The sequence below is a fragment of the Passer domesticus genome, chromosome 16 (assembly GCF_036417665.1).
Source record: "Passer domesticus isolate bPasDom1 chromosome 16, bPasDom1.hap1, whole genome shotgun sequence".
Taxonomy (NCBI): domain Eukaryota; kingdom Metazoa; phylum Chordata; class Aves; order Passeriformes; family Passeridae; genus Passer; species Passer domesticus.
The window spans coordinates 8,010,447-8,033,155 of NC_087489.1; the positions used below are offsets into that span (position 1 = coordinate 8,010,447).

General features: G+C 49.5%; 3 protein-coding genes across 3 annotated transcripts; 1 reads left to right on the forward strand and 2 right to left on the reverse strand.

Moving 5' to 3' along the window:
* Nucleotides 1-63: 63 nt before the first annotated feature.
* Nucleotides 64-8,577, reverse strand: KIF3B (kinesin family member 3B). The gene is made up of 9 exons (XM_064391283.1): nucleotides 8,487-8,577; nucleotides 3,849-5,287; nucleotides 3,176-3,277; nucleotides 2,408-2,530; nucleotides 2,177-2,295; nucleotides 1,835-1,948; nucleotides 1,253-1,358; nucleotides 867-1,045; nucleotides 64-294 (listed from the first exon to the last, which is right to left on the reverse strand). The coding sequence occupies exons 2-9, from the start codon at nucleotides 5,229-5,231 to the stop codon at nucleotides 198-200; spliced, it is 2,223 nt and encodes a 740-aa protein (XP_064247353.1). The 5' UTR covers nucleotides 5,232-5,287; nucleotides 8,487-8,577; the 3' UTR covers nucleotides 64-197.
* Nucleotides 8,578-8,964: 387 nt separating this feature from the next.
* Nucleotides 8,965-14,580, reverse strand: POFUT1 (protein O-fucosyltransferase 1). Its single transcript, XM_064391869.1, has 7 exons — nucleotides 14,366-14,580; nucleotides 13,692-13,813; nucleotides 13,421-13,603; nucleotides 12,791-12,903; nucleotides 11,950-12,142; nucleotides 11,203-11,445; nucleotides 8,965-10,769 (listed from the first exon to the last, which is right to left on the reverse strand). Exons 1-7 carry the CDS (start codon nucleotides 14,526-14,528, stop codon nucleotides 10,581-10,583), a joined length of 1,206 nt encoding a protein of 401 aa, XP_064247939.1. The 5' UTR covers nucleotides 14,529-14,580; the 3' UTR covers nucleotides 8,965-10,580.
* Nucleotides 14,581-14,596: 16 nt separating this feature from the next.
* On the forward strand, nucleotides 14,597-21,541 carry PLAGL2 (PLAG1 like zinc finger 2). Its single transcript, XM_064391868.1, has 4 exons — nucleotides 14,597-14,659; nucleotides 15,113-15,222; nucleotides 16,629-17,017; nucleotides 17,817-21,541. The coding sequence occupies exons 3-4, from the start codon at nucleotides 16,755-16,757 to the stop codon at nucleotides 19,036-19,038; spliced, it is 1,485 nt and encodes a 494-aa protein (XP_064247938.1). The 5' UTR covers nucleotides 14,597-14,659; nucleotides 15,113-15,222; nucleotides 16,629-16,754; the 3' UTR covers nucleotides 19,039-21,541.
* Nucleotides 21,542-22,709: the final 1,168 nt, after the last annotated feature.

A 22,709-nucleotide genomic window follows, 5' to 3' on the forward strand; every position in this document is an offset into this window, starting at 1 on the left:
GGCCAAATGCTGAATTGCAAGCACGGATCTTCCCATGGCTCAGTGCCCCTGGACTGGCCCGAGTCAGTTAAACAGCAACAAGGCCATCTCCAGGGAAAGGGGCTGGAGGCTGGCCAGGAGCTCTCTCTGCAGGTTTGTCCTTGTCTCTGCTCCCAGAAGGTAAAGGCTGTTCCCTCCCTGGAGAGGCGTTGCTGGTTTTATTTTGGAACCAGCCCTCGTGACTGTGGGTAGAACTGAGAAGTGGGGGTGCCTGATCCTGATGCAGATCCCACTGATTTCCTTCCAGTTTTCGGTCTGAAGAAGCAAAAATGAAAATATAAACAAGAAAAGCTCTAACAATGTCACCCGTTACTTTCCAAAATTAATCTGCAAAAAGCTGATTTTTTTAAACTGGAGTTATTCTCTAATAAACAGTTTCAGCTTTTTCTTCTGTCCTATGTCCTACACCCTGAAAGAAGGTTGTGGTGAGGCAGGGGTTGGCCTCTTCTCCCAAGTAGCAAGCAACAGACCAAGGTGAAACAGCTTCAAGTTCTATAAAGGGAGGTTGAGGCTGGATATTAGGAAAATTTTCTTCACTGCAAGAGTGCTTGAGCCCAGGCACAGGCTGCTCAGGGCAGGGCTGGAATCTCCATCCCCTGCAGTGTTCAAAAAATTAGTAGATGTGGCACTTCAAGATAAGGTGTAGTAGCATGGTGGGATTGAGTAGGAGGTTGGACTCAAATCTTAAATTAATGATTCTATGTTCCTTTTTCTCTCTGCTTTACTGTGAAGCTCAGCTTCACTTCACTGATGAGAAGTGCTGCCCAACAGCAACTGTACCTGCACCTCTCCCGTGGGCCAGTCTGCTCAGGGCAAGTCCAACTCACCTGGGTTTTGATTTTTTATTTGAAGAGCTCTCAAAGGTGGAGGCGTCCACTTGAATCTCATCTTCATCCTGCAGAGCTGCTTCCAGAGCTGCCTGGACCTTGGGAGCAATGGCTGGACCCTCATAGTTCCTCGTTGTCCGGCTGGGCATGTCCATTTCCAGTAACACAATGTTCTCTGCCTGAGACAGGAAAAGCAGAGTCAAAGTCTCCATGTTTCCACAAAAACTGTTACTTTGCCCTCCAGAAACTTAATCTGAAGCACTTTATAAATGTATGCAGGGCACCACAAATTTACATCTCAAAGGAGAGCACACAATCCCCTCTGGAATTCACATTCCCCTGATCACAGGGTGAAGAGGCAAAGGCTCAACCACATCTGGGCTTACCCTGTACCGAGCAGCTGTGTGATTCATCATGGACGTCCTGGCGTGTTGGCTCAGGGGCCTTTTGTACCCCACAGCAGATACTGGTCTTTTCATCATCTGCTGGTTACTAGAGAAAAACACACTCAGGCTGTTATACCTTAAAACCAAAAGCTCCTCTTGGAGTTTATGAGCTACAACTCCTCTTGGAGTTTATGAGCTACAGCATCTGCAAATTCCATGCAGAAATCTGTTTCAACACAGCAGAAACCACCCAGGCTGCGTTTGTAGCAGCAGGAAAGAAATATGATAGGAATGCACTGCTATTTTAAGGGTGAATGCACTATTACATGTATTTTACATGTAATTATTGGGTTTGCCTATTAGAAAAATCATAATCTCTCGAGAATTCTCCTAACTGTACTTTTGTATTTTACAGCACCTATTAAGAGGAATAAATTGATTTGTTTTATTTTATTACACAACAAGAAGCTGTCAGCCCTAGAAGGTCAGTTTAAATCCCCAATTCAATCCCTCTTTTGTTCTTGACAGCTAGAGGGTTTCCTGTGACCTGTAATTCCATCCCAAGAGCAGAAGTACACTCACTCCAGACGGGTTATGGGATGTAGTTTCCAGTTGTCTTCCTCTTCATCAAGGAATGATCTGTTCATGATCTTATTCTTTTCTTCCAAGGGAATAAAGTTTTCAATAATCAGGTGCCTACATGCAACCACAAAAATGAGAAATATACAAGAAACATAATTAGCAATGACATTCCTCACTGCTCCTCTCCCACTGATGTAATACAACCCTGGAAAAGGAGGAATGGTTTTGTTTTCTCAGGGTTAAATCTTATTCCACAAGTATGTGCAAGGCAGTCCCTCCACTCCCTGCCCCGAGAAACCCTCTCTGTTACAGTTAATAGCTTACTCAAGTGATGGGGCTTACTTTAGCTTTAGTTCCCTGGTGAGTTCATTCTGGGTCTGCTCCATTTCCTGGCGCCCCTTGATGTGCTCTTCTTGGAGATCATGGATCTCTGCCTTCACAGCTTGCAGCTTGGAAAATAACTGGAGCACACAACAAGAGCCAAAAGCCATCACTTGCCAAAGCTCCTCTCACTTTCACACACAAGTTGATTTTGTTCCCAGCCTGGTAGACAGGGAATCATTTTCTTTTTACCTTTTTGAGTTTTTTGGTCTTTATGTCCACCTCTTGCTGAAGAGAACTGTAGGTCTCCTTCAGCTCTAGTGTTTCCTCATCCTGACTCTCCATCTGTTGCTGGATTTCTCGCTCCCGACGTTTCTGAAGAATGTGAAAATATGGCATTAAAGACCTCAATTACCTTGTCACCTCCAGCTGACACACATGAAACCAATGCTCAGGATGGGTTTCCTTCCCTGCCTTCCAGTTCTTCATATCTCTTGCCATAGAAATACCAGAAACATCTTATTTGTCCTTATTTTGTTATTAAAATCAGGTAGTGTGAACAAGGCTCAAGCTTCAACTACAGGAATTAAATGTCATTTTAAGAATTTTTTTATCAGTTTGTACTGGTTATTGTATTTAAGAATCACCAACAAAATTTGCATTAACAGAAAATAAACTTTCAGTACAGAATAAAGGCCCTTCCCTTGAGCTAAAGGCTGAACTGATACTCTTAGAGGTCTTAAAAATATTTCTTCATTTACAAACAGCTCCAATCAAGATAGGAAGTAAATCTTTACCATGAAGAACTAGAAGAAGACTTTTATAAACCTTCTCTACATATTTCAAATAATGACAAATATGACACAAGCCCTTCCCCCTTCTTTTCAATAAATGATTGCCATTAAACCAATTTTAGGGTTAACCTTGGGAAAACTTTCTGGTAATTTCCCATACACAATGTTTTACAAATGTTCAGCAGCAAGGCTTTTTACACAAAATAACAAATCTCCTTCCTTGTACCTGTTCTGCAATTTCCTGTCGTTTCTGTTCCAGGATTTTCTGCTGTTCATTTGTGTGATCCACAATATTTTTCCCTCCCACCAGCAGCTTGCTTTCCATTGTCTGAAAAGAAAAACCAGGGTCAGAAGTTTCTCTCGGTGACTACAGAGGGTAACTTTCTCTCCTATGGATACAACTTATTCAGGACAGCTCCATTATTTAACCTTCTCTTTCAAGGCAGCTGCTACAGGAATCACTAGCTCTTAAAATTTCTATAAAACTGTGGGATTAATGCAACAGTAACTTGTTTAGAATAAGGCACCACTGCAATGTGTGGCAAAGCTGGAGAACCAAAATGTATGATCACCTGTAAATAACTTGTTAATGATCAGTGACAGAAGGAAACCTTTTTAGTGCCACAGCTTGTGAAAAGATGCATTGTCTTTTACTGTGCCAATTGCTTAAGATCAGCACATAAGAACAATGAAACAACTCATGAATATTGAAATATGTGATTAATGGTGGAAATTTCAACTTCTGGCTAGAAATGGTTTATTTGAAAATCTTCCAACCTAAACAACAAATCACTATCCTGGAAATTTCTGTGAAATATCTTTCCAAATTGGGAAACCCTTTATTTTCCCCTCAGCCTAAGGAAACTGCTTTCAAAGAGTATGACCAGGAAGAATTCTACCTTGATTTTAGCACTCAGCATCTCCGTTGCTTCCTTCTCTCGCTTCAGGTCCTCCATTTTCTTCTCCTTCTCTTTCAGCAGCCTCATCTTTTCTTCTGCTACCAAGCTGTGATCCTCGACTATAGCTCTCTTCTCAATCTCCAGCTTTTCCTGTTGCTCCCTCCAATAGTCATCTTTGTCATCTCCTTCATCCTCACCCTCTTCAGTGTCCTCCTCCTCTTCCCCACCCTCCCTCCTCCTTTCCCTCCTCTTTCTCTTGCCAATAGACCGTTTTTCCAACTGTGCCTTGAGTCGAGCAATCTCTTCCTGGAATTCCCGCAGCAGAGCCTCCTTAGGATCCTCGTTCACCTGCGGCTTGTTCTTGATGTTTTTGGCACGGTTGGCATATCTCAGTGTGGTCAGGGTCTCCTCTACATTGTAAGAGGCAGGGCCTATATTGGCCACCATCACAGTTTTGGCATTGCCACCTAATGAGTCCTGAAGCAGCCTGGTCAGCTTGGAGTCCCGGTAGGGTATGTGCGTGCTTTTGCCATCTACCAGGGCAGAGATAACGTTGCCCAAAGCTGAGAGGGACAGATTGATCTTAGTGGCTTCCTTCAGCCTTTCCCCCTGTGCTCCAGTCTTTGCCTGCCGCTCGCTGCCTGCCAGGTCGACCAGGTTGAGCTTCCCCACACGGATGTGGTTCTCCCCATCCAGTCCCAGCTCGCTGCACTCGATCGTGATCTGGAAGATGGCGTGAGACCGAGAGCTGTGCTCGTTCATGTTGGTGGCACCAACGGAGCGGTTCTGGTTTCCCAGATTCATGATGTGCTCTATCTCTTTGACGCTCTTCGTAACAATGGTGGTCAAATCCTTAACAAAAACGCCTGTGTCTGGTCTCTCCTTCAACTCCAGCCGCTTGGACTGATCCTTTGATAACAAGTCTCTGATTTCTTCTTGGTATATTTCCAAATAAGACGCTCTAACTAAGTATTGCTGATTTTGAGATCTAGAGATGTGGGTGAAGATGTGCTCGAATGAATTGGGGATGACCCCTCTCTTTTCAGGATCACCACGCACCCCTTCCATCGTGTATGTTTTCCCTGTCCCAGTCTGCCCATAGGCAAAGATTGTCCCATTAAACCCTTGCAGAACAGAGTCCACGAGAGGTCTGAAGGTCTCATCGTAGAGTTCGACCTGTTTGGAATTCCAGTCATACACAGCATCAAAGGTGAACGTTTTAGGCAGTTCATGAGATGATCCCCGTGGATTCTTCACCGAGACCTGCCCTAACTTGACATCCACATTGACAACTTTTTCATAGGAAGCAGTTTGCTCTTTGCTGTTCATGGGCCGGCAGCGCACGACCACCCGCACGGACTCGGAGCTCTTTGACTTGGACATGATGGCAGGGCTGTGCCTGGTGTGGTCCTGCTGATGGATGATCCCGTGCTGCACACCTGAAACACAAACAAAGCAGGAATGTCTGAAGGCAGTTTTCTACAGGGGGCAGCTTTTCGCAAAGCTGAAGACTCGCCTCATCAATTTGAGCAGCATTTTGTGTTCATTAAGTTGCAAGGGATTTTGAAGTACTAAAATAATGTATAACATGAGAACCCTGTAAAGGCCTGACCTGAGACAGAATTATTTTACCAAAGGCTGTGCATCAAATGGTATCATTTTTACAAGCTCTGCTGCAAAAACTCACCATCAGATGTATGAGATCACATCTTTACAGCTCGTAAAAAGCCTTTTCTTGACCCTTAAAAATTATAATAAGCCTTTAAAAACTATTTATGAAAAGAATACTTTGCCAATAATTTTCTTTGCAGTCAGACCTTTTGTTTTAAATCTCCCATTTTGAAAATCTAGTACAGCCTTGCTCTCTCTGGAGCACAAATCTGCCATTATCTTTTCTTTTGGCAATATACTTTTATCAGGATTCCCCACAAAAGCCAGCCCTGCTCAGCTACACTGACCTACTGACATCACTCCTGCTCTGGTGTTCCAATTGCATCAGGTCTACAGGATTCACCATCAACCTAAATTCGTGTTGCATAAACCGAGATCACAGATCCAACTCGTTCATGGCTCTGGGCAGAGAGGGAGGACACACTGGTGCAGCCTCCAGACACCAGCAAGAGGAGCTGCCATTGAAAATGGAGCAAAAAGCCTGTGCTCCTAAACTGCTAAAGCAGTCACTGCCAGAGCCTCACACGGCAGATCTCAATGGCACAACTTGGGGAATGCCATGCAATTTCTAATAACCCTTTTTATTTCCAAAATATCTTCCAAGAAGGGCCCTGAGGTCCTTCTGCCAACTAGAGCTAAGTGTAAAGCTAATACACAGAGGGAAACCCAGGTAGTGCTGGCACAGGTTCAGGTGTGGCCTCCCTGGAATGTGTTCACTGTTCCCTTCCCAGCTGGATCAGCAGGAAACAAGGATTTTTGTCTAATTGTTTTTCACTTGATAATTGCATGTCTCAGGAGAGTTTCTCCAACAAGGTGGCAGAGAACTGCAGGGCTAGAGCTATTGGATGGAAAAGGAAACACAATTCCAGCCCAATATACAGACAGTCAGACTGGCAAAAAGTAAAAGAGAAGTAGCAGAAAAACATGGTTAAGAATGGTACAGAAACCTCAATATGGCCTTGGGAATTTCCTTGGGTCTGTGGGGGGAAACTCTTTGCTTCTCATTCTTCCCATAAAAGCACTGAACTGGACATTCATTCAGAATTCACTCCACACCCTGCACAGTGAGTTCAAACTGTTACAGGAATTTTGGGTAGCTACTGAATAAAACCATTTCCCTCCTAACTGACAGCTCCAGATAAAGGTGACCTTCCTGCCTGACCCACAGCAAACACGAATTCTGGAGCACAAACACAGAAAGAATAAGTGAAATGAGGACAAATCCTGGCAGAATCACAAAGGACAACTCTCCCTCTGTTCATCCCGAGGAGTTGTATACATTAACACAGGCTTCCCCTTCCACAGCTCAGAGACATTCCAGTAATTCAAGTTCACGAGAGACAATTTTCTGACAAGGTCACATGACAACCACTGTGTCACGTATCTGCATGTTCACACTGGCAAACACTCAAATTAGGCACAAGTTCTGACAAGGAGAGCGTGGATTTACTTTATATATTGAATATCTAAAATACTATTCTGATGAGAAGTGCTGATCTAGTAAGCAACTATGACAAATATTAAATGATCAGAGTTTAGTCTTGCCAGAGGTACACCTTGAACAGAAATTATGTTGCTGCTCCTCTGGGTGTACCTCCTCACCATCAGCTTTTGACACCTTTCCCCACTTCACTTGCAAGTCTCTTTTTATAGTCACAAAAAACTAAATTTGCCCCTGATGTGGGCTATTTTCATAACCGCCCATCCTGAATCATCTTCAATTATTTTAGCTACTGTGATGAAGTTTACTGGAAGCACAACAAATTATGGTTCTTCTCAGATTTATTCAAGTGTGTAACTGGAAAATAAAACCAATTAGCTGGCAGTGTTTGTATTCCCCAGAAACTCCTGAGCAATGTTTGAACTGCCAGTGGCTGGACATGAATGGCAGAAAGCTGGGAATTCTGCTGTGCCATCCACTCTGCTCCATCAAAGATGGGAATTTTTTCATGAAATTAGTTCAGCCTAAAGTGACCTGGGCCAGGTCCCTGCAAGTCAAGGTCAAAGTCAAGGTTGAGATAGATGAATTTGCAAATGTGCCCCTGGTGACCAAGAGGGGAGGATGGGCAGAAATTGAAGCATTTGTATTTATTTCAGTCAAGGCAAAGGTATGCCTGAAAAAATGAGCAATGCCACAACCTGAATACAAGCTGGGGCAACCACTTTTCCTCAGAAATTTCCAGGACTGGGAGGTGCTGTCTTGGACAGCTGTGCCCCAGGCATTGTGCTCACCCCAGCCACCTGCCCTGACAGGTGACATCCTGAAGCTGCTCTGCCTCCTGCCTTAAACACCTCTGAAAGATTCTCCAGAACTGCCCAAACCCTTCCCTTGCATATCTGCACATCCCGAGGTACCACTCAAAACATTCCATTGCTTCTCGCCATTCTAATCCTCCAAATATTTGTGGTTTCATAATGTCACGGTTGAATTGTGTCCTTCCCTCGGTCCCAAGCCAAGCCACCCTTGGTGCTGCTGTTTTCCAAACGCTCCGCAGGCCGGCCAGGACACCCCGGGGCTGGAGCTGGAGCTGGGCCGGCGGTGCCACCTGTGAGCCGTGATTCCACTCACCGGGGGTCACCCGTGGTCACCGCTGTCGCCTCAGCACGGCACCCCACGGGCGCTCCCTCCCCCGGGATTCACCGAGCATCACCCACCGCCCTCGGGGCTGCGACACCGGCCGGGGCAGGGAAGGGAGCCCGTGGAGAGGGGGAAGGACCGCGGGGGAGAAGCACCGGCAGCGGGGGAGAAGCACCGGGAGCGGGGGACACCCACCCGGACGGAGCCACCGGCCCGCGGCCGGGCTGCGGGGGCGATGCCGCGGGCGGGTCCGGCCGCCCCACCGCGGAGCGGGCCGTGCCCGCGGCGGGCACCGGGAGCAGCGGGCCGGCAGCGGCCCACCGCGGTGTGCCGGCCCGGGGAAGGGTGGGCGATGCTCGGGGCGCGGTGCGGGGCCGGGCCGGACTCACCTGCGCCGTCACCATGGAGCCGCCCGGGCGCTGCTGCCGCGGCCCCGGAAGCGGCGCGGCCGCTCCGCCCGCCCGTGACGCGCTTCCCCGGCAACGGGCGCGCCCGCGCCGCCGCTCCCGCCGCACCGGGACAAAGGGGCCCCGCCGCACCGGGACAAAGGGGCCCCGCCGCCCCGGGACAAAGGGGCCCCGCCGCTGCTGCCCGCGCCGCCCAGCCCCGTAAACCACGGGTCTCGCCCCCAGCCCGGCGGGTCTCTGCCGCAGCCAGGCTGGGGGTTTTTAAATCGTCCAAAGCTCGGGAGTATTTGCAGGGGGGGAAAGAACGTTTTCTTAAATGGCAGAATTTAATTTAAGAGTTAAATAATTTGAGTTAAAGCCCCTCAATCAGAGCCTTCTGGATGGCAGCAGTGCAGTGCAGGCTGCAGCTCTGGTACCAGAGATTCCTGCAATGGATGAAGGAATGTTGGCGCACTACGAGTGAATACAAAATCAAGATTTTATTAGTACAAAAAATACCTTATTTGAAAAACCAAAAATGAAACACCCCACCCCAGCATTTTGTTTTAATACTTTGTCTTCCCAACAGTGTGGGGAAAGGCTTCCCCTGCTCCACAGCAAGCCAAGGCAGCCCCAAGGGCATCACCCAATATCAGTAAACTGTATGACATAAGGAGGTTCAGTCTTCAAAAGCCCAGCTTCCAAAGGCCCTAAAACAGATCATTTCCCCCCAAATCCCATGATTTTTGAAGCCAGCCCTGAGGAAACAAGAGATTATTTTTTGCCACCCTGACACTGGGGGACCCTTCTTATTTTGCCCTCTTTTGCTCACTCCCCTGAGCCCTCAAACTTCTTCAAAGCTCAGAAACATTTCAAGGAGGAAAAGACCACCATAAAAAGACATTTGGAGTTAACTGCTGATGACAGCCTTGCCTGGACTGCAGCAGTACACTGGAGGCAGCAGCTCTGGTAGCACAGACTCACCCAAGAGGCATTTTTGAAAAATGAACCGTTCTGTACTCAGTCTTTGGACCAGAAAATGAAATCACAGAAGCACCAAAAGGCATTGTTCAAGTTGAATCTCACCATGTTGGGATTATCAGTGTAACCAGCATCAAACCACACCAGGCCAAACAGAGGGGTTTGGGCTGTTGCTTCCCCATCAAGGAATAATTTTCCAGTTACCTCCACTGGGAAGTGCCCCAGACAAGGATAATGCTCTCAGACGGGTTATCTTATAAAGTACAAAAACAAAACATACCATAGACCTAGGGCTGACATACCTAACCCCACTACAGCTATTTTAATAACCTTGGCTCAAAGTTTCTCTTCTACCACAGACCTCACTGACATCAACAGCTACAAACTACGAGCCCTCAATCTTCAGTTCTGGCCTGGCTGTGACAGATCTCCTCCCACGTCCCTGCACACACCTTGCCCCAGGCTGATGCAGAGAGGCTGAACAGGCAGCTGCCATGTCACACCACGTCCCACTGCACTCTTCCACCACCACCAGAGATCCAGGGGTATGGAATCTCTTTGGACAGGAGAAGGGACACTGAGGCACTGTGGTGACACAGGTCTGGTAAGACAACCGTGGTCCTTGATAAACCCCAGAGCTTTTTCAGCCCTGAGCTTCACCTTGCACACCCTTTCCAGGGAACCTGATATGCCTGACAGAAGTTTTACATTCAAAGAGAACCAATTATGATCAGTTTTGGACACAAAGCTTCAAAACATCTCCAGGTGAGAGTTAATTAACAGGGAAAGAAAAGAGGAGGAAATCTGAGCAGCTGCTTCATCATGATTGCTGGTGAATCTCAAGTAGTGAGAATGGAGAACTATAAAAGCTACATCTTAAAAAACTATATATAGCTTATAGTTTCCTATAAACTACATGATTTAAATTTCTATCTGAGCTCACACTGGAAACACAGGAGAGATCAGACAGAACAGTCTAGAAAGGGACTGTGAGGAGCACTGGAGGGCAGGAGCTCTCCCACAGCCCAGCAATGACTGCCCACAGGGAATGCTGCAGCACCAAGGACCCAGCTCAGAGCCCTGGAACCACAGAGCCTCCTCCTCCTCCTCCTTTGGTCAGAACTCATCCCGCAGCCTTGGTGGGTGGTCCATGCCAAAAAACGAGGAGGGTTTCCCATGGATGTCACGTTCTCTTTTCACAAAGGCAGTGAAGGAAGAGACACAGTTCCCAATGAAGTGGTCGGACTGGCCAAGGATGTAGAGATCAATCTGAGGCACTTCTGGCTGCAAGCTGACAACCTTGAGCTGCAGAGAAACAAGGAGAGCAGATGAATCCAGTCAGCTATTATCACAATCCAATGTCTTGGCATAATATTAGAAATGGAATACACAACAGAAAGAGAGCGAGTTTTGTCTTTCTCTGCCCTATAACTCATTTATGATTAGATCAATGTCAGACCATTTCTGAAAATCACTTAGGTTTATTTAATTTAAACCCTTTTCGTGGAAATATTTACTACCATGCCAGACAATGCTCTTCAATCTCCAGGAAAAAAAAAAGAATTTTACAGGATAATTTTTATTGCTATGAGCCAAATTCACTTTGAGATGCCAATATTTGGCTGTGAATAACCTATTCCACAGCTGCCTGTCTGCTATCCATGACAGCCTCGGGCCAGAAGCCAAGGAAGGTTTTTATCCAAGCACTCCTGCCAGAAGAGGTTTCTGGAAGCCTCACCTTTTCCTGGAAGAACTGCTGTATTTCCGTGGTGTAGGGCTCGGAATCAGTAGCAATGTAAACAGATTTAGCTTCAATCTTTGCCACCCAGAGCTTGAGAGCCCGTTTGATCTCGCGGAGGTCTGGCAGGCACATGTCCATGGTGAGCGGCACGGCGGCGCTGCGGTCGTAGCCCACGCACTGCGGCGAGGCCATGAAGTGCGGCCCGGCCGTCCCATCCTTCAGCATGTTGCAGGCATTTTTCTGTTGGAAGAGGAAAAGACAATCACAGAATCATCAAAGTTGAAGATCCCTGAGATTATCAAGTCCAAACTTTGAACAGATACCCCATGCCCAGTAAACCTTATTAGAAAATGCCACCTCTAGTTGTGTTCTGGATACTTCCAGGAATGGCAATTCCACCACAGCTCTGGGCAGGCTGGGACAGTGCTGTCGCTCATTCAGTGAAGAATTTTTCTCTAATATTCATCCTGAACCTCCCCTGGTGCAACCTGAGGCCATTTACTTTTGTCCTGTCACTGGCAGGAGAGGCTGAACCCCACCTCACCACAAACTTTTTTCATTTTTTTTTGTACCACATTCAAGTCAGAAAACACCACCACGTCTCCCACCTCTGCCTGTCTGAAAGAATCCCAGCACCACTGCTAACACACAGGGAGCTCCTGGATGCCAGCAGGGATCAGGTGGCTCTCCCTGCACAGCACAGCTCCTTTTTGAGCAGCTTTGTCCACACCCGCTGCACCGTACCCAGTCGGAGCCGATCCTCAGGTGGATTCCGACGTAGGGCCGGAGCAGCAGGGACTGGATGTAGGCTTCTCCCTTCTGCACCATGGAATCTGACCACTCCATGTACTTCTGCAGGGGCCGGTGCTCCTCCAGGACAGGAAACTGGGCTGGAGCTCCAGGTAAGGCGAGAACAGGGTGCTCAGAGGCTGGAAACCTACAGAAAACCAAGCGCAGCAGTCTGAAACGTGACCTAACTGCACAAAGGCTGCTGTGAAGGTTAGAGTAGAAACCAGGAATGCCCCAAAAAACACAGCATGTATGGCTCAAACTGATATAATTTTAGCTGGTTTGCCATCTGAACTGAAGAAATCTCAGGGGCTGTATTTTACCTCAGACCTTTTATCTGACAGACCATAAGAGAAGAAGCTCAAACACGCAGTGAGGAGCTACCAAGCAATGGGATGTTACATTTTCACCCCAGACTAGACCAATTCTGTCACCCAAACTTACTGATAACCACTAAAGTCACTCATGGCTCTGAAAACACAAGGTAAGCAGCAAAACACAGTTCATAATCCCAAACTGAGAACCAAATTATTTCTGATGATTAATTACATACTTAATAAATTAAATATTCCTGGCTCAGAAGTCAATCAGCCTAACAGTGTTCATACCTAAAATAATGCCCACAGGAAGTGCTCAGCAAATATTTAATGGAAAAAGCATTAATATTTTTAACTATATTACTAATCACTTCAATCTCTCCCCCAAAATGTAGTCACAATACACAGTCACAGCTGCTCTCATGAGTGACTCTAAACGCCCACAGTGATCTGCCAGTGCTCTTGCATCTTATTGCTACCTTTGGATCCAATGGTCCTTGTATGCAGGACTGAAGGAAATTCCCTTGAAGAGCTCAGACTTATCAAAATCCACTTGGAACTGATCCCAGAAGGGACCAAACGGGTTTCCATCCTGCAAAGAAAAGACAAGTGTTCATTTAGTGCACACACAGAGCCTGAAAGGTGGATCTAACAAGATCTTGAGGTGCAAAACAGGAGCCTGTTCCAGGATGGAAGCAGCTGGAATACAACAGCCTGTTTGACACACCAGCTCCACAGGAAGGACACAGAGAATACATTAAGGGAAGTTCACTGAGAAGGTTACAAAGGTTGTCTTAAAGAACAAGGACACCACAGCTTTCAAACTTGTAGTTAAGAGACGGTGCTTTAACACCAGCTGGAAAACAAAGGGCAGGAGATAAGCTACAGTCAGAGGTGGTAAAATCTACTTGCACAGACCGCATCCCCAAGCACTTGTAGACAAAGAAAACCGACGATGGCACAGCAGCCACTCCACAAGCGGTGAAGCAATACCGCACAGACCGATCCGCGGCGGGCAACTCCCAAATTTGCGAATCAATAGCGACCTGACGGAGCCGGCCGCAGCCCGTGGAACAAAGCCGTGCCCGCGGGGCTGAGGAGGAGCTCACCTTCATGGGACACGTGCTTCTGTCGGCGCTCCTCTGCGCAGCGGCCTCGAAGCAATAGGCCACCCTGCTGCCGGGCGGCCAGTGCCGCGGCGCCAGCTGCTCCATGAACCGCTCCAGGCTGATCACGCGGTGGAAGCGCCGCAGCGGCTCCAGCCTGAAGTGCTCCGAGTAGGGGACGTGCAGCTACGAGAGGGAGCGGAGCCCTGAGCCGCGGCTCCCTCACCGCGGCCCTGCCCGCCGCGCCCGCTCCCTCCCGCGGCCCCGGGCTCACGTTGGTGTAGGGCGGGCGGTGGTGCCGGTACTCGATCCAGGGCGGCACGGCCAGGGTCCGGTTGAGGGCGCGGGCGAAGGCCAGGGCTCCCAGGAAGTGCTCGGCTTGGTTACCGAAACGGCCTGCGGGAGACGGGCTCGGCCAGGCGGGGCACGGAGCGGGGCACGGGCCGGGGATGGACACAGCGGGGCACGGGCCGGGGATGGACACAGCGGGGCACGGAGCGGGGAACGGGCCGGGGATGGACACAGCGGGGCACGGAGCGGGGATGGACACAGCGGGGAACGGAGCGGGGAACGGGCCGGGGATGGACACAGCGGGGCACGGAGCGGGGATGGACACAGCGGGGAACGGGCCGGGGATGGACACAGCGGGGAACGGGCCGGGGATGGACACAGCGGGGCACGGACCGGGGAACGGGCCGGGGGATGGATACACCCGGGCACGGAGCAGGGGAAACAGCGGGGCACGGAGTGAGGGATGCAACGGGGAACAGACCGGGGGGATGCAGTGGGGCACGGACCGAGGAATACAGCGAGGAACGGGCTGGGGGATGCAGCGGGGCAGGGAACGCGCACGGCGCCGGGGGATGAAGCGGCGCCTGCAGCACCGGGGTCCGCAGCGGGGCATGCAACCGAGAGATGTACAGGGGGCCTGCACCGCGAAAGCCTCACCCATGCAGGGACAGTAGAGCAGGTACCCGGCCTCGTCCCAGGCGGGCGCCGCGCCGCCTCCCGCGGCCATGCCCGGGAGGAGCAGCAGCAGCAGCACGGGGAGCAGCGGGCCCGGCGGCACCGCCATGGCGGCTCCTCGGCGACCGCGGCCCGGCGCCGCCATCCCGGCATGCCCCGCGGCGCGCCGCTCTGGCGGCCACCACCGAGGCGTGACGTCACTCCCAGAAGGCCCCGCGCAATGGCGCCGCCGGGGCCGGGAGCGGAGCCGCGCTTGGCGGGGCCCGGGGGAACGGGGTGAGCGCGGGGGGGCCGGGCAGGGGGGCGGCACCGCGGCGAGGGGCGGTGGCACGGCCGTACCCTCCCCTCGGTGGCGGGGTCCCCTCAGGGGACAGGGGGGCGTGTGAGGAGGAGGAGGAGGAGGATGCGGGGCGGAGGGGGGGGCGTAGGCCGGGCCCGCCTCCCTCCCCTCAGGGCTGCGGGGCGGGGGTGGGATGCGCGATCCCGCTCCTCCGGGGCTGCTTTATCCACGGGGCGCTGCCGGGGGTGGGGGTCTCCCGGCTGGCTCTCGAGGTAGACGGCGGAGGTGCCCGAGGGAGGAGCGCGGTGCCCCTCGCGGCCGCCCCCCGGCACCTCCGCCGTTTGCAGGGCGGTTGCAGCAGCACCTCTGAATTCCCTAAAATTCCAGTGTGGTCGTTTATGCGCCTGGCTGTTCAGAACATCAAAATTCAAACTCTTGTCTTCTTGCAGGTAGCTTTGAAGCTGGCCCAGATGGCCAGGCTTTTTCGGAGGGAAAGGAGCAGCTCCCTGGTGAAAGTGGTGGAGACTCTCGGGACACCTGCACAGCTCTGGAGCAAGAGGTAGAGAACACTCATCTTTTCTGGGCCATATTTCATAGAGAGCTGAAGTAGTCATGCTTTTGGCACCCAGGAAGACAGATTGCTCTGAGCCACAGCCCTCCTGCACCCTGAGGGGTCAGAGCAGCTGTCACATCACGCTGGTTTGTCCCAAAGTGGCACCTCAGCAGTTCTGCTCCTTTATTGTTCTGCTCTGACCACGTAGATTTAGCCTGCACAAAACCAAGTTTTGTTCTTAACGGGCATTCCCAGAGCCCACAGTGACATATTTCCTTGGAGTCACCCCATTTCCCAGTGTTTCCCACCCTGAGGGAGCCATCCCTGGTGTCTGGGGTGACGGTGCAGGCACAGCAATTGTTGTTTCAGCCCTTCTCAACGTTCCCTGGGCACTTTCTTGGGGGTTGGTTTGTTCCCTCGCAGTTGCACATCCTGCCCACAGCTCGCACTCGTGTTGATGTGCAGCAGGAAGTTCCTCCTCTGAAGCAATCATGGAGTGAGGGTTTGATGCTATTTTAAGTAGAGTTTCTCAGGCAGCCAGGCTGAGTGAAAGAGGCTGGTTTTGTTTCAGCTGACCGTTTACCAGTCGGGCTGGCAGCAGAGCCCTGTAAAAACCAACACACAGCTCAAGTGAGATTCACCAGAACCTCACCAGCATGAAAGCCAGAAGAGCTTACAGGAGGTGTATTTTGTTGAACAGGAAACAGTCAGAGCTCCCATTATTAATGGATGAGAGTGCCAAGTTAAAAAAAAAAGAGTTAAAAATTGCTCATTACAGTAGAAAACTTGCTGATCCAGAGAGGCAGAATGTGCCTCACAATCGAAAAGTGAAAATGCAATGAGTAATCCCACCCTGCAGAGGAGCAGCATCCGTTGCCTTCCAGAAAAAGGTGTGATGTTGGTGATAATTGAGAGTTTCCTTCCTCAGCTTCGTTCAGCCACATCTGGGGGTTCACATTGATTTGCTCTGGAGGTTGTTTTGCCCAGTGCACGAGGTTGGTAGAAGAAATTATGGGAAAAGAAAATACAAGAGAAACCTTGGTTTCTCTGAGAATTTCTGAGAGGGAATTCCATGTAGGCAGAGACCAAGAGCAAGTGAGAATATAAAAAAATGGGATGAGAAATTATCTGCAAAACACACAGGGTAAGGTATTCAGAGCTACAGACAGACACCATTTATGATATTTCAGGAGAAAATACATCCAACACGTAATACTGGCTCTTAATAGTGGCAAAAAAAGCAATCCAGAAAAAGTTTAACATCATTTTATTCAGGTAACAGGTTAAGGGGGAAGAGACAGAAAAATATTATTGATTGGAGGTCCCCATGACTGGGAACAGACATTTTCACATGTTTACTGTGTGCACGGGTGAACTGGCAGTATCCTAACACCAGCCTTCTGTGATTTCAGATGAAGAAGTTCTGCTATTGAAGCAGTTTGGTCACAGGGGGCTCCAACAGAAAACGTCACCAGGACAACATCACAGCCCACAGGCTCGAGTTCTGCTTGACATGGCCATGTTCTACTAGACCTGCCATGACGGCATTTTTTCCCAGTGTTCCCAACTGGATTCAAGATGCAAAGCAGGAGGAGGAAGAGACAGGCTGGAAATTAGTGCCCAGACCAAGAGGTGAAGAAACCGAAAGTCAGGGAAAATGCCAGTGTGAACTATCGGAGCCCTCCTTCCCCCACGTGGACAAGCTGAGAGCTCACACGCTTTCCCATTCGGAGCAGAGGCCCTACAACTGCCCCCAGCTGCACTGTGGCAAGGCCTTTGCCTCCAAGTACAAGCTCTATAGGTAGGTATCTGCAAGTGCCTCTGCCCAGCAGTGCCAGGAGAATGGGGAAACCCCCTCCCTCTGTGTCTTTGGTTGAATTTCTGAGAAGCTGGAGGAGGGGAAATGCCCTTTTACCTTGCAAAGCAGTTGAGTCCCAGATGCTACCATACTTGGCATCTCTTTAGGTGCCTTCCAGAGAACTTCAGCTAATGCTGTATCCTGAGCTCAAGCTGTTTTATGTTTCACTGAGGAGGAAATAGAAACAGAAAGTGAAGTTCACAGATTAAAAAACAAAATGGAAAGCAAGAATAGCGTTTGCATTCATAAGTCCTGCTTCTAACCACAGGGATAATTCCATGGCAGCTGTTGCTCCAGTATGGAGAAATAGAGTTCCCATTTGTGTAGTGAAGTACAACACAAAATAGTTAAACAGTGATGGCTGAGAACTGGAAACCAAGTGAACCACAGTGGGGATAGTGTGAGACACCAAGGTGAAATCAGACCACAGTGGCTGTCAGCAGACTTGGGCACAGCCTGACCCTCCTGATGAAATGAAGTTTTCTCACTAGTGTCACAAACTAGGGAGGTTTTCTTTGGCAGCCTCATCAGAGAGCAGGAGCAGAGGAGAGACAGCTGCTGGGACAGATGTAGGTTTTGCCTGAAGCGTTGTGTTCCTGTGCTCCTTGTTTAATGGAGGTAAAATGCCATCTGGGATTTTTGTAGCCTAAAGTGTAGGACACAAGGAAAATTTTGGAGAACTATTGTGTGTTCCCTCAGAGGCTGGATGTTTGTCTGACCTTTCCTGCTTTTCTCCCCTAAGGCATATGGCCACGCACTCTGCTCAGAAGCCCCACCAGTGCATGTACTGCGAGAAGATGTTCCACCGGAAGGATCACCTCCGGAACCACCTGCAGACCCACGATCCCAACAAGGAGGCCCTGCACTGCCCCGAGTGCGGCAAGAACTACAACACCAAGCTGGGCTTCAGGCGGCACCTGGCCATGCACGCGGCTGCCAGCGGTGACCTCAGCTGCAAGGTGTGCCTGCAGACCTTTGAGAGCACCCAGGTCCTGCTGGAGCACCTCAAGGCCCATTCCAGGCGGGCTTCTGGCGGGGCGAAGGAGAAGAAGCACCCGTGTGACCACTGCGACCGGCGCTTCTACACCCGCAAGGACGTGCGGAGACACCTGGTAGTGCACACGGGGAGGAAGGACTTCCTGTGCCAGTACTGTGCTCAGAGGTTTGGGAGGAAGGACCACCTGACCAGGCACATGAAGAAAAGCCACTCCCAGGAGCTGCTGAAGATTAAGACGGAGCCAGTGGACATGTTGGGTCTGCTCAGCTGCAGCTCCTCTGTGGCAGTGAAGGAAGAGCTGAGTCCTGTCCTGTGTATGGCATCCAGAGACATGATGGGTGGTAAGAGCTTCCCTGGCATGCTACCCGTGGGCATGTACAGCACACATCTCCAAACCATGCCAAGCTCAGGGATGCCCCATTCTTTGGTTCCTAATTCTCTTCCAATGGGAATGAGCTATCCTCTGGAGTCTTCTTCTCCCATCTCCTCCCCACCGCAACCTCCTCCAAAGTATCAGCTTGGATCTACCTCATATTTGCCTGAGAAACTACCCAAAGTAGAGGTGGACAGCTTTTTGTCAGACTTCCCTGGCAGTCTGTCTCTCTCATCTGGTGATCCTCAGTCCTCTTCGCCTCAGCCACCCGCCCTGGATGAGGCTTTGCTTTCCAAGAGCCCTGCTAACCTCTCAGAGGCTCTCTGTGCTGCTAACATGGACTTCTCTCATCTTCTTGGCTTCCTTCCCCTAAATCTTCCTCCTTGCAATCCACCTGTCTCGTCGGGGGGATTGGTCATGGGCTACTCGCAGGGGGAGGCGCAGCCACTGCTCACCACTTTGCAACATCAACCTCAAGAGTCTCCCGGAGCCGGGGCCTCGCTGAACTTTGGGCCCCTTCATTCGTTGCCCCCCGTCTTCACCTCCAGCTTGAGCACAACCACGCTGCCACGGTTCCACCAGGCCTTCCAATAAGCTGGAAATAGCACTGGAGAACAGATCTTTCAGTCACCCTTTTGTGGAGAGCCTTAAAAACGCACAACTCTTCCTTCCTTGGGGGTGTGAAAGCTCTGGCAGAGCTGGGTCAGACAGGAGGTTTCTGATCTCGGAGGGAGCACTTGTAGACTGGAACCTGTGCAAGTCCCAGTCCTGTACAGCAGAAAGATTTCAGCTGATAGACTGGATATATTTTATCTAATTTTAAATCTGTGAATCAGGAGCCGCGCTTAGCACTGACCTTCCCTGAGAATGCTGGAGCTGTATTCCTCTCTGGGAAGGGACTGTCCCTCAGAAGGAGTTGAGACTCTTTCATCCTGGGCTAAACTTTTTGAAGAGTCCAGCTTCCATTTCATGTTACCACACTGCAATTCTGGCAAACCAGCCAACACCTCCACATGGAGAAGAAGTCAAGATAGCGCTCTGTATGAAGCCAATGGGGAAGAGGCTGTCCTTCCCTGCTACCTCTCATCCCATCACCCAACACAGCTTACTCCACATCAGTGTTAAGCAACAAGCCCGTTTACATAGTGAATCCAACTTTGGAGCTGTTAGGATAAACTCGTTATGGTGAACACTGTTTACACAACGCAAATCTGTTTCTGCCATCGCAAAAATAGGAGGCACCAGAATACACTGGGTTCATCTCTGGTGTAGCTAGAACACTGTTTACACAACGAAGTCAGGTTGCACTGATTTCTCTTCACTTATCATGTTCTTCCCCCATGGGGAAATACACTGCTTTTGGACCACTTCAGCCTCTGCCCCTGTAGGCAGCAGCTTCCTGCCTTTCCTCGCTGGCTGTCCTGAGTGAAGGGGATGGAGCAGCTCTCCCAGCTTAGCTTGGTGTGTGCTGTATGGACAGAGCCCTTTTAGATATCTCCCCCAGGCAAACAGATCTGGAAACCAAAGCACGTGAGAGCTGGGTGAGGAGCTGGGGACATCGGGCACCGGCGTACCAGGCTGGGTGAGAGCAGGCTGCAGGCCCTGCTCCATGGCTTCCCTTGGGACGAGGAACAGAGTATGAGTTTCTGGGGTTTGGGGTTTTTTAACCACTCATTGAGGTCAGCACCTGTTTTGGCTTACCCAGGAAGGAATCTCAAAGGTGTATTTTAACCTCAATGGTGATAACATCCAAGAATCAGGGAAAAATTGCTCCCAGCTTCATGTACACACTGTCAGTGTATTTGAAGCATTTCTCCCAACACCAATAGTTCTGAAAAATGCTGAGGTTTGGGGCCTGCAGTCAACTTTTCACTTTGGATTTGATTCCACTGGCCTTTTTTGTTCTTTCCTGCTCAAGCCTTGCCTCTTGAAGTTCAAGTCCTGCTTCCCTTGCTCCCTGCCCTACCTCTTCAACTCTTCCATGGGCTGTCTACCTACCAGGGCAGAAGGGTTATACTGGAAGTGGCAGCCAGCTGCTGGTGTCATTTAGCACCTGTATTGTCTCCTGCTCCTGTTTTCCTGGGCACTTACAGTGCAGATGGGGAATATGGAGGTCACTCTGCACTGGTGCATGTTTATGGCTATGGACAGGCAGATCTTCATACCTCAGCATGGAGGAACCATTGTAGGCCAATATAAAGCAGGAAATCTGTCAATATTGTTCTCCATAAATCTAGGAAATGCAAAATCTACCTCTACTCTGTTATCTCAGCTCCTTGGGTGAAGCCAGATGCTGTCCTCCCTTGTCTCCCCAGAGCACATCCACCTCAGTTGATGCAGATTCCTTCCTGCTGAGCCGTGATCCCACTGTGTGACATCAGCTGTGCCTCTTTTGGTCACAGGCTTGTCCCCCTTCCATTTTACTCCAGAATTTTATTTTTAATTTAGCTTAGTAATTCTTCCCAGAATGACTTTTTAGCAATCCATTGATTCTCCAGAACATAGATCGGTTGTTTTAGGTTAGCCAGCAATGCTGCAAATAAGACTTTTGTATCAAAATGTAATATAAGATTTATTTACCTCAGCAATATCCTGTGGCAATGATCTCCCCGAGTTGAATGCAGTACTTTTTCCTTTTCTCCACTGGAAAATGTTGCCTTTCCAAGTCCAACGAGTGCCTTCTTGTTCTCTAACCTAGCAAAGGTAAACAGGGCATTGCAGCCAGTCTGTTTACCAGCATTGAATACCTCAGGCCTGTCTTCTATTGCTTTGCTCTTTGCAAATTAAAGAGTTTCACACTGTTATCAATTATATGCAAGCCTTATCCCTGTCTTCAGTTGAGAGGATTATTATTTTTTGAGAAATAAATGGTCAGAACTGATCACTCACTGCCAGTGAGGATTATCAGATTTATGCAATGCCATCACACGCCTTCTCCCACTGCAGAACATTCAGCTTTTTTGCTTCCTGCCTGCATTGTACTCTGAACAGATGTCATCACTGGAATTCCTTTAGCAGTGGTAGCTAAACTTAGAGCCAGGCATCTTTTTCCTACCAGTAGTCTGTCAAAGAATAAATGGAATTCATTTTGCTATGATTTGCACGTGTGATTTGCTTTCCACAGCTACTTTAACAAGCAGAACTGCAGTAACCTTTGTCAATGCAAGGAAAATGTAACCCAGCAAGGGCAGCGTGGTCAGAGACAGCATTGGAGCTGATTCCAGGTGTTTGCACAGGAAAATGGATTCCAAGTTCCTCTCCCACAACAGCTTGTAATCTGAAGGTATTTTTCCAGTCAGTCTAAAACTAACAAGAGTAATTCCATTTGAAATAGCAAATATGCAACTCACAGAACAAATTACAGTGAACAACTTTTACCTGTTTATAAGAAAATGCTTTGAACATCCAAGCTTACAGCACTTGGGAATCCCAGTCCTCTAGGAGATGTGTACCAAGCTCTTAGGCAAGCCAGTGGAAGTCAGCTTGGCCAAGCTCCTGCTGATGCAGCTGGAGGTAAGGGATGAGGGTAACTGGCATGCTGTGAGGGGGATTGCTGCAGCACAGCCTGCAGTCTGTTCTGTGCTGTATGTGCAGGGCTTTGTGGCAGCCACTGTGCTGGTTATGTGGTATAAAAAAATCATCCCAGAAAGAGTTTGGGTTTGGTTTTAGACCATGAGTTTGGGGCTGCAGGTGCAGGACACGGCTGTAAGTCAGGCAGGCAGAGCCCAGGTAACCATTCCTCTCTGATCCCTCTGTTCCTGGCACACTGTACCACAAACACTGCACCAGAGCCCAAGGGCAGCAAGTACAGCACCTAATTGGTCAGGAGGATTTAATTAAATAAAGGGTTATTTTAAATTGGCTGGCTTGGGGGGGAGGAGGGGGGTCCAAAGCAGTAGGAACAGTGCAGTCAGCTAAGATAGAAACCCACAGACCTCCAGTTACTAAAAGGACAGGACATGAACTTGCCAGCCCTTATAAATCAGACCCTGGATTCTCAGAAAGCCAAGGACCTAATGCCCCCTAGAAATAAGAACTAACAAATAGCCAAGCCACTCCCTGGCAGCACAGGGTTAACTCTTGCCCATCCTTCCAGGCTCAGATTGCCAGAACCATGTGAAAGGCTGAAGATCTTTTTTTCCCCCTGGGATTAAAGCTCACTCAAAATCCATTTGTAAGAAGGAACAACATGTTATCTTGCATTTGCTTCCACTGAATTTCACATGACAGAATACCCACACACCATGTTGTGACAGACCCCCTTC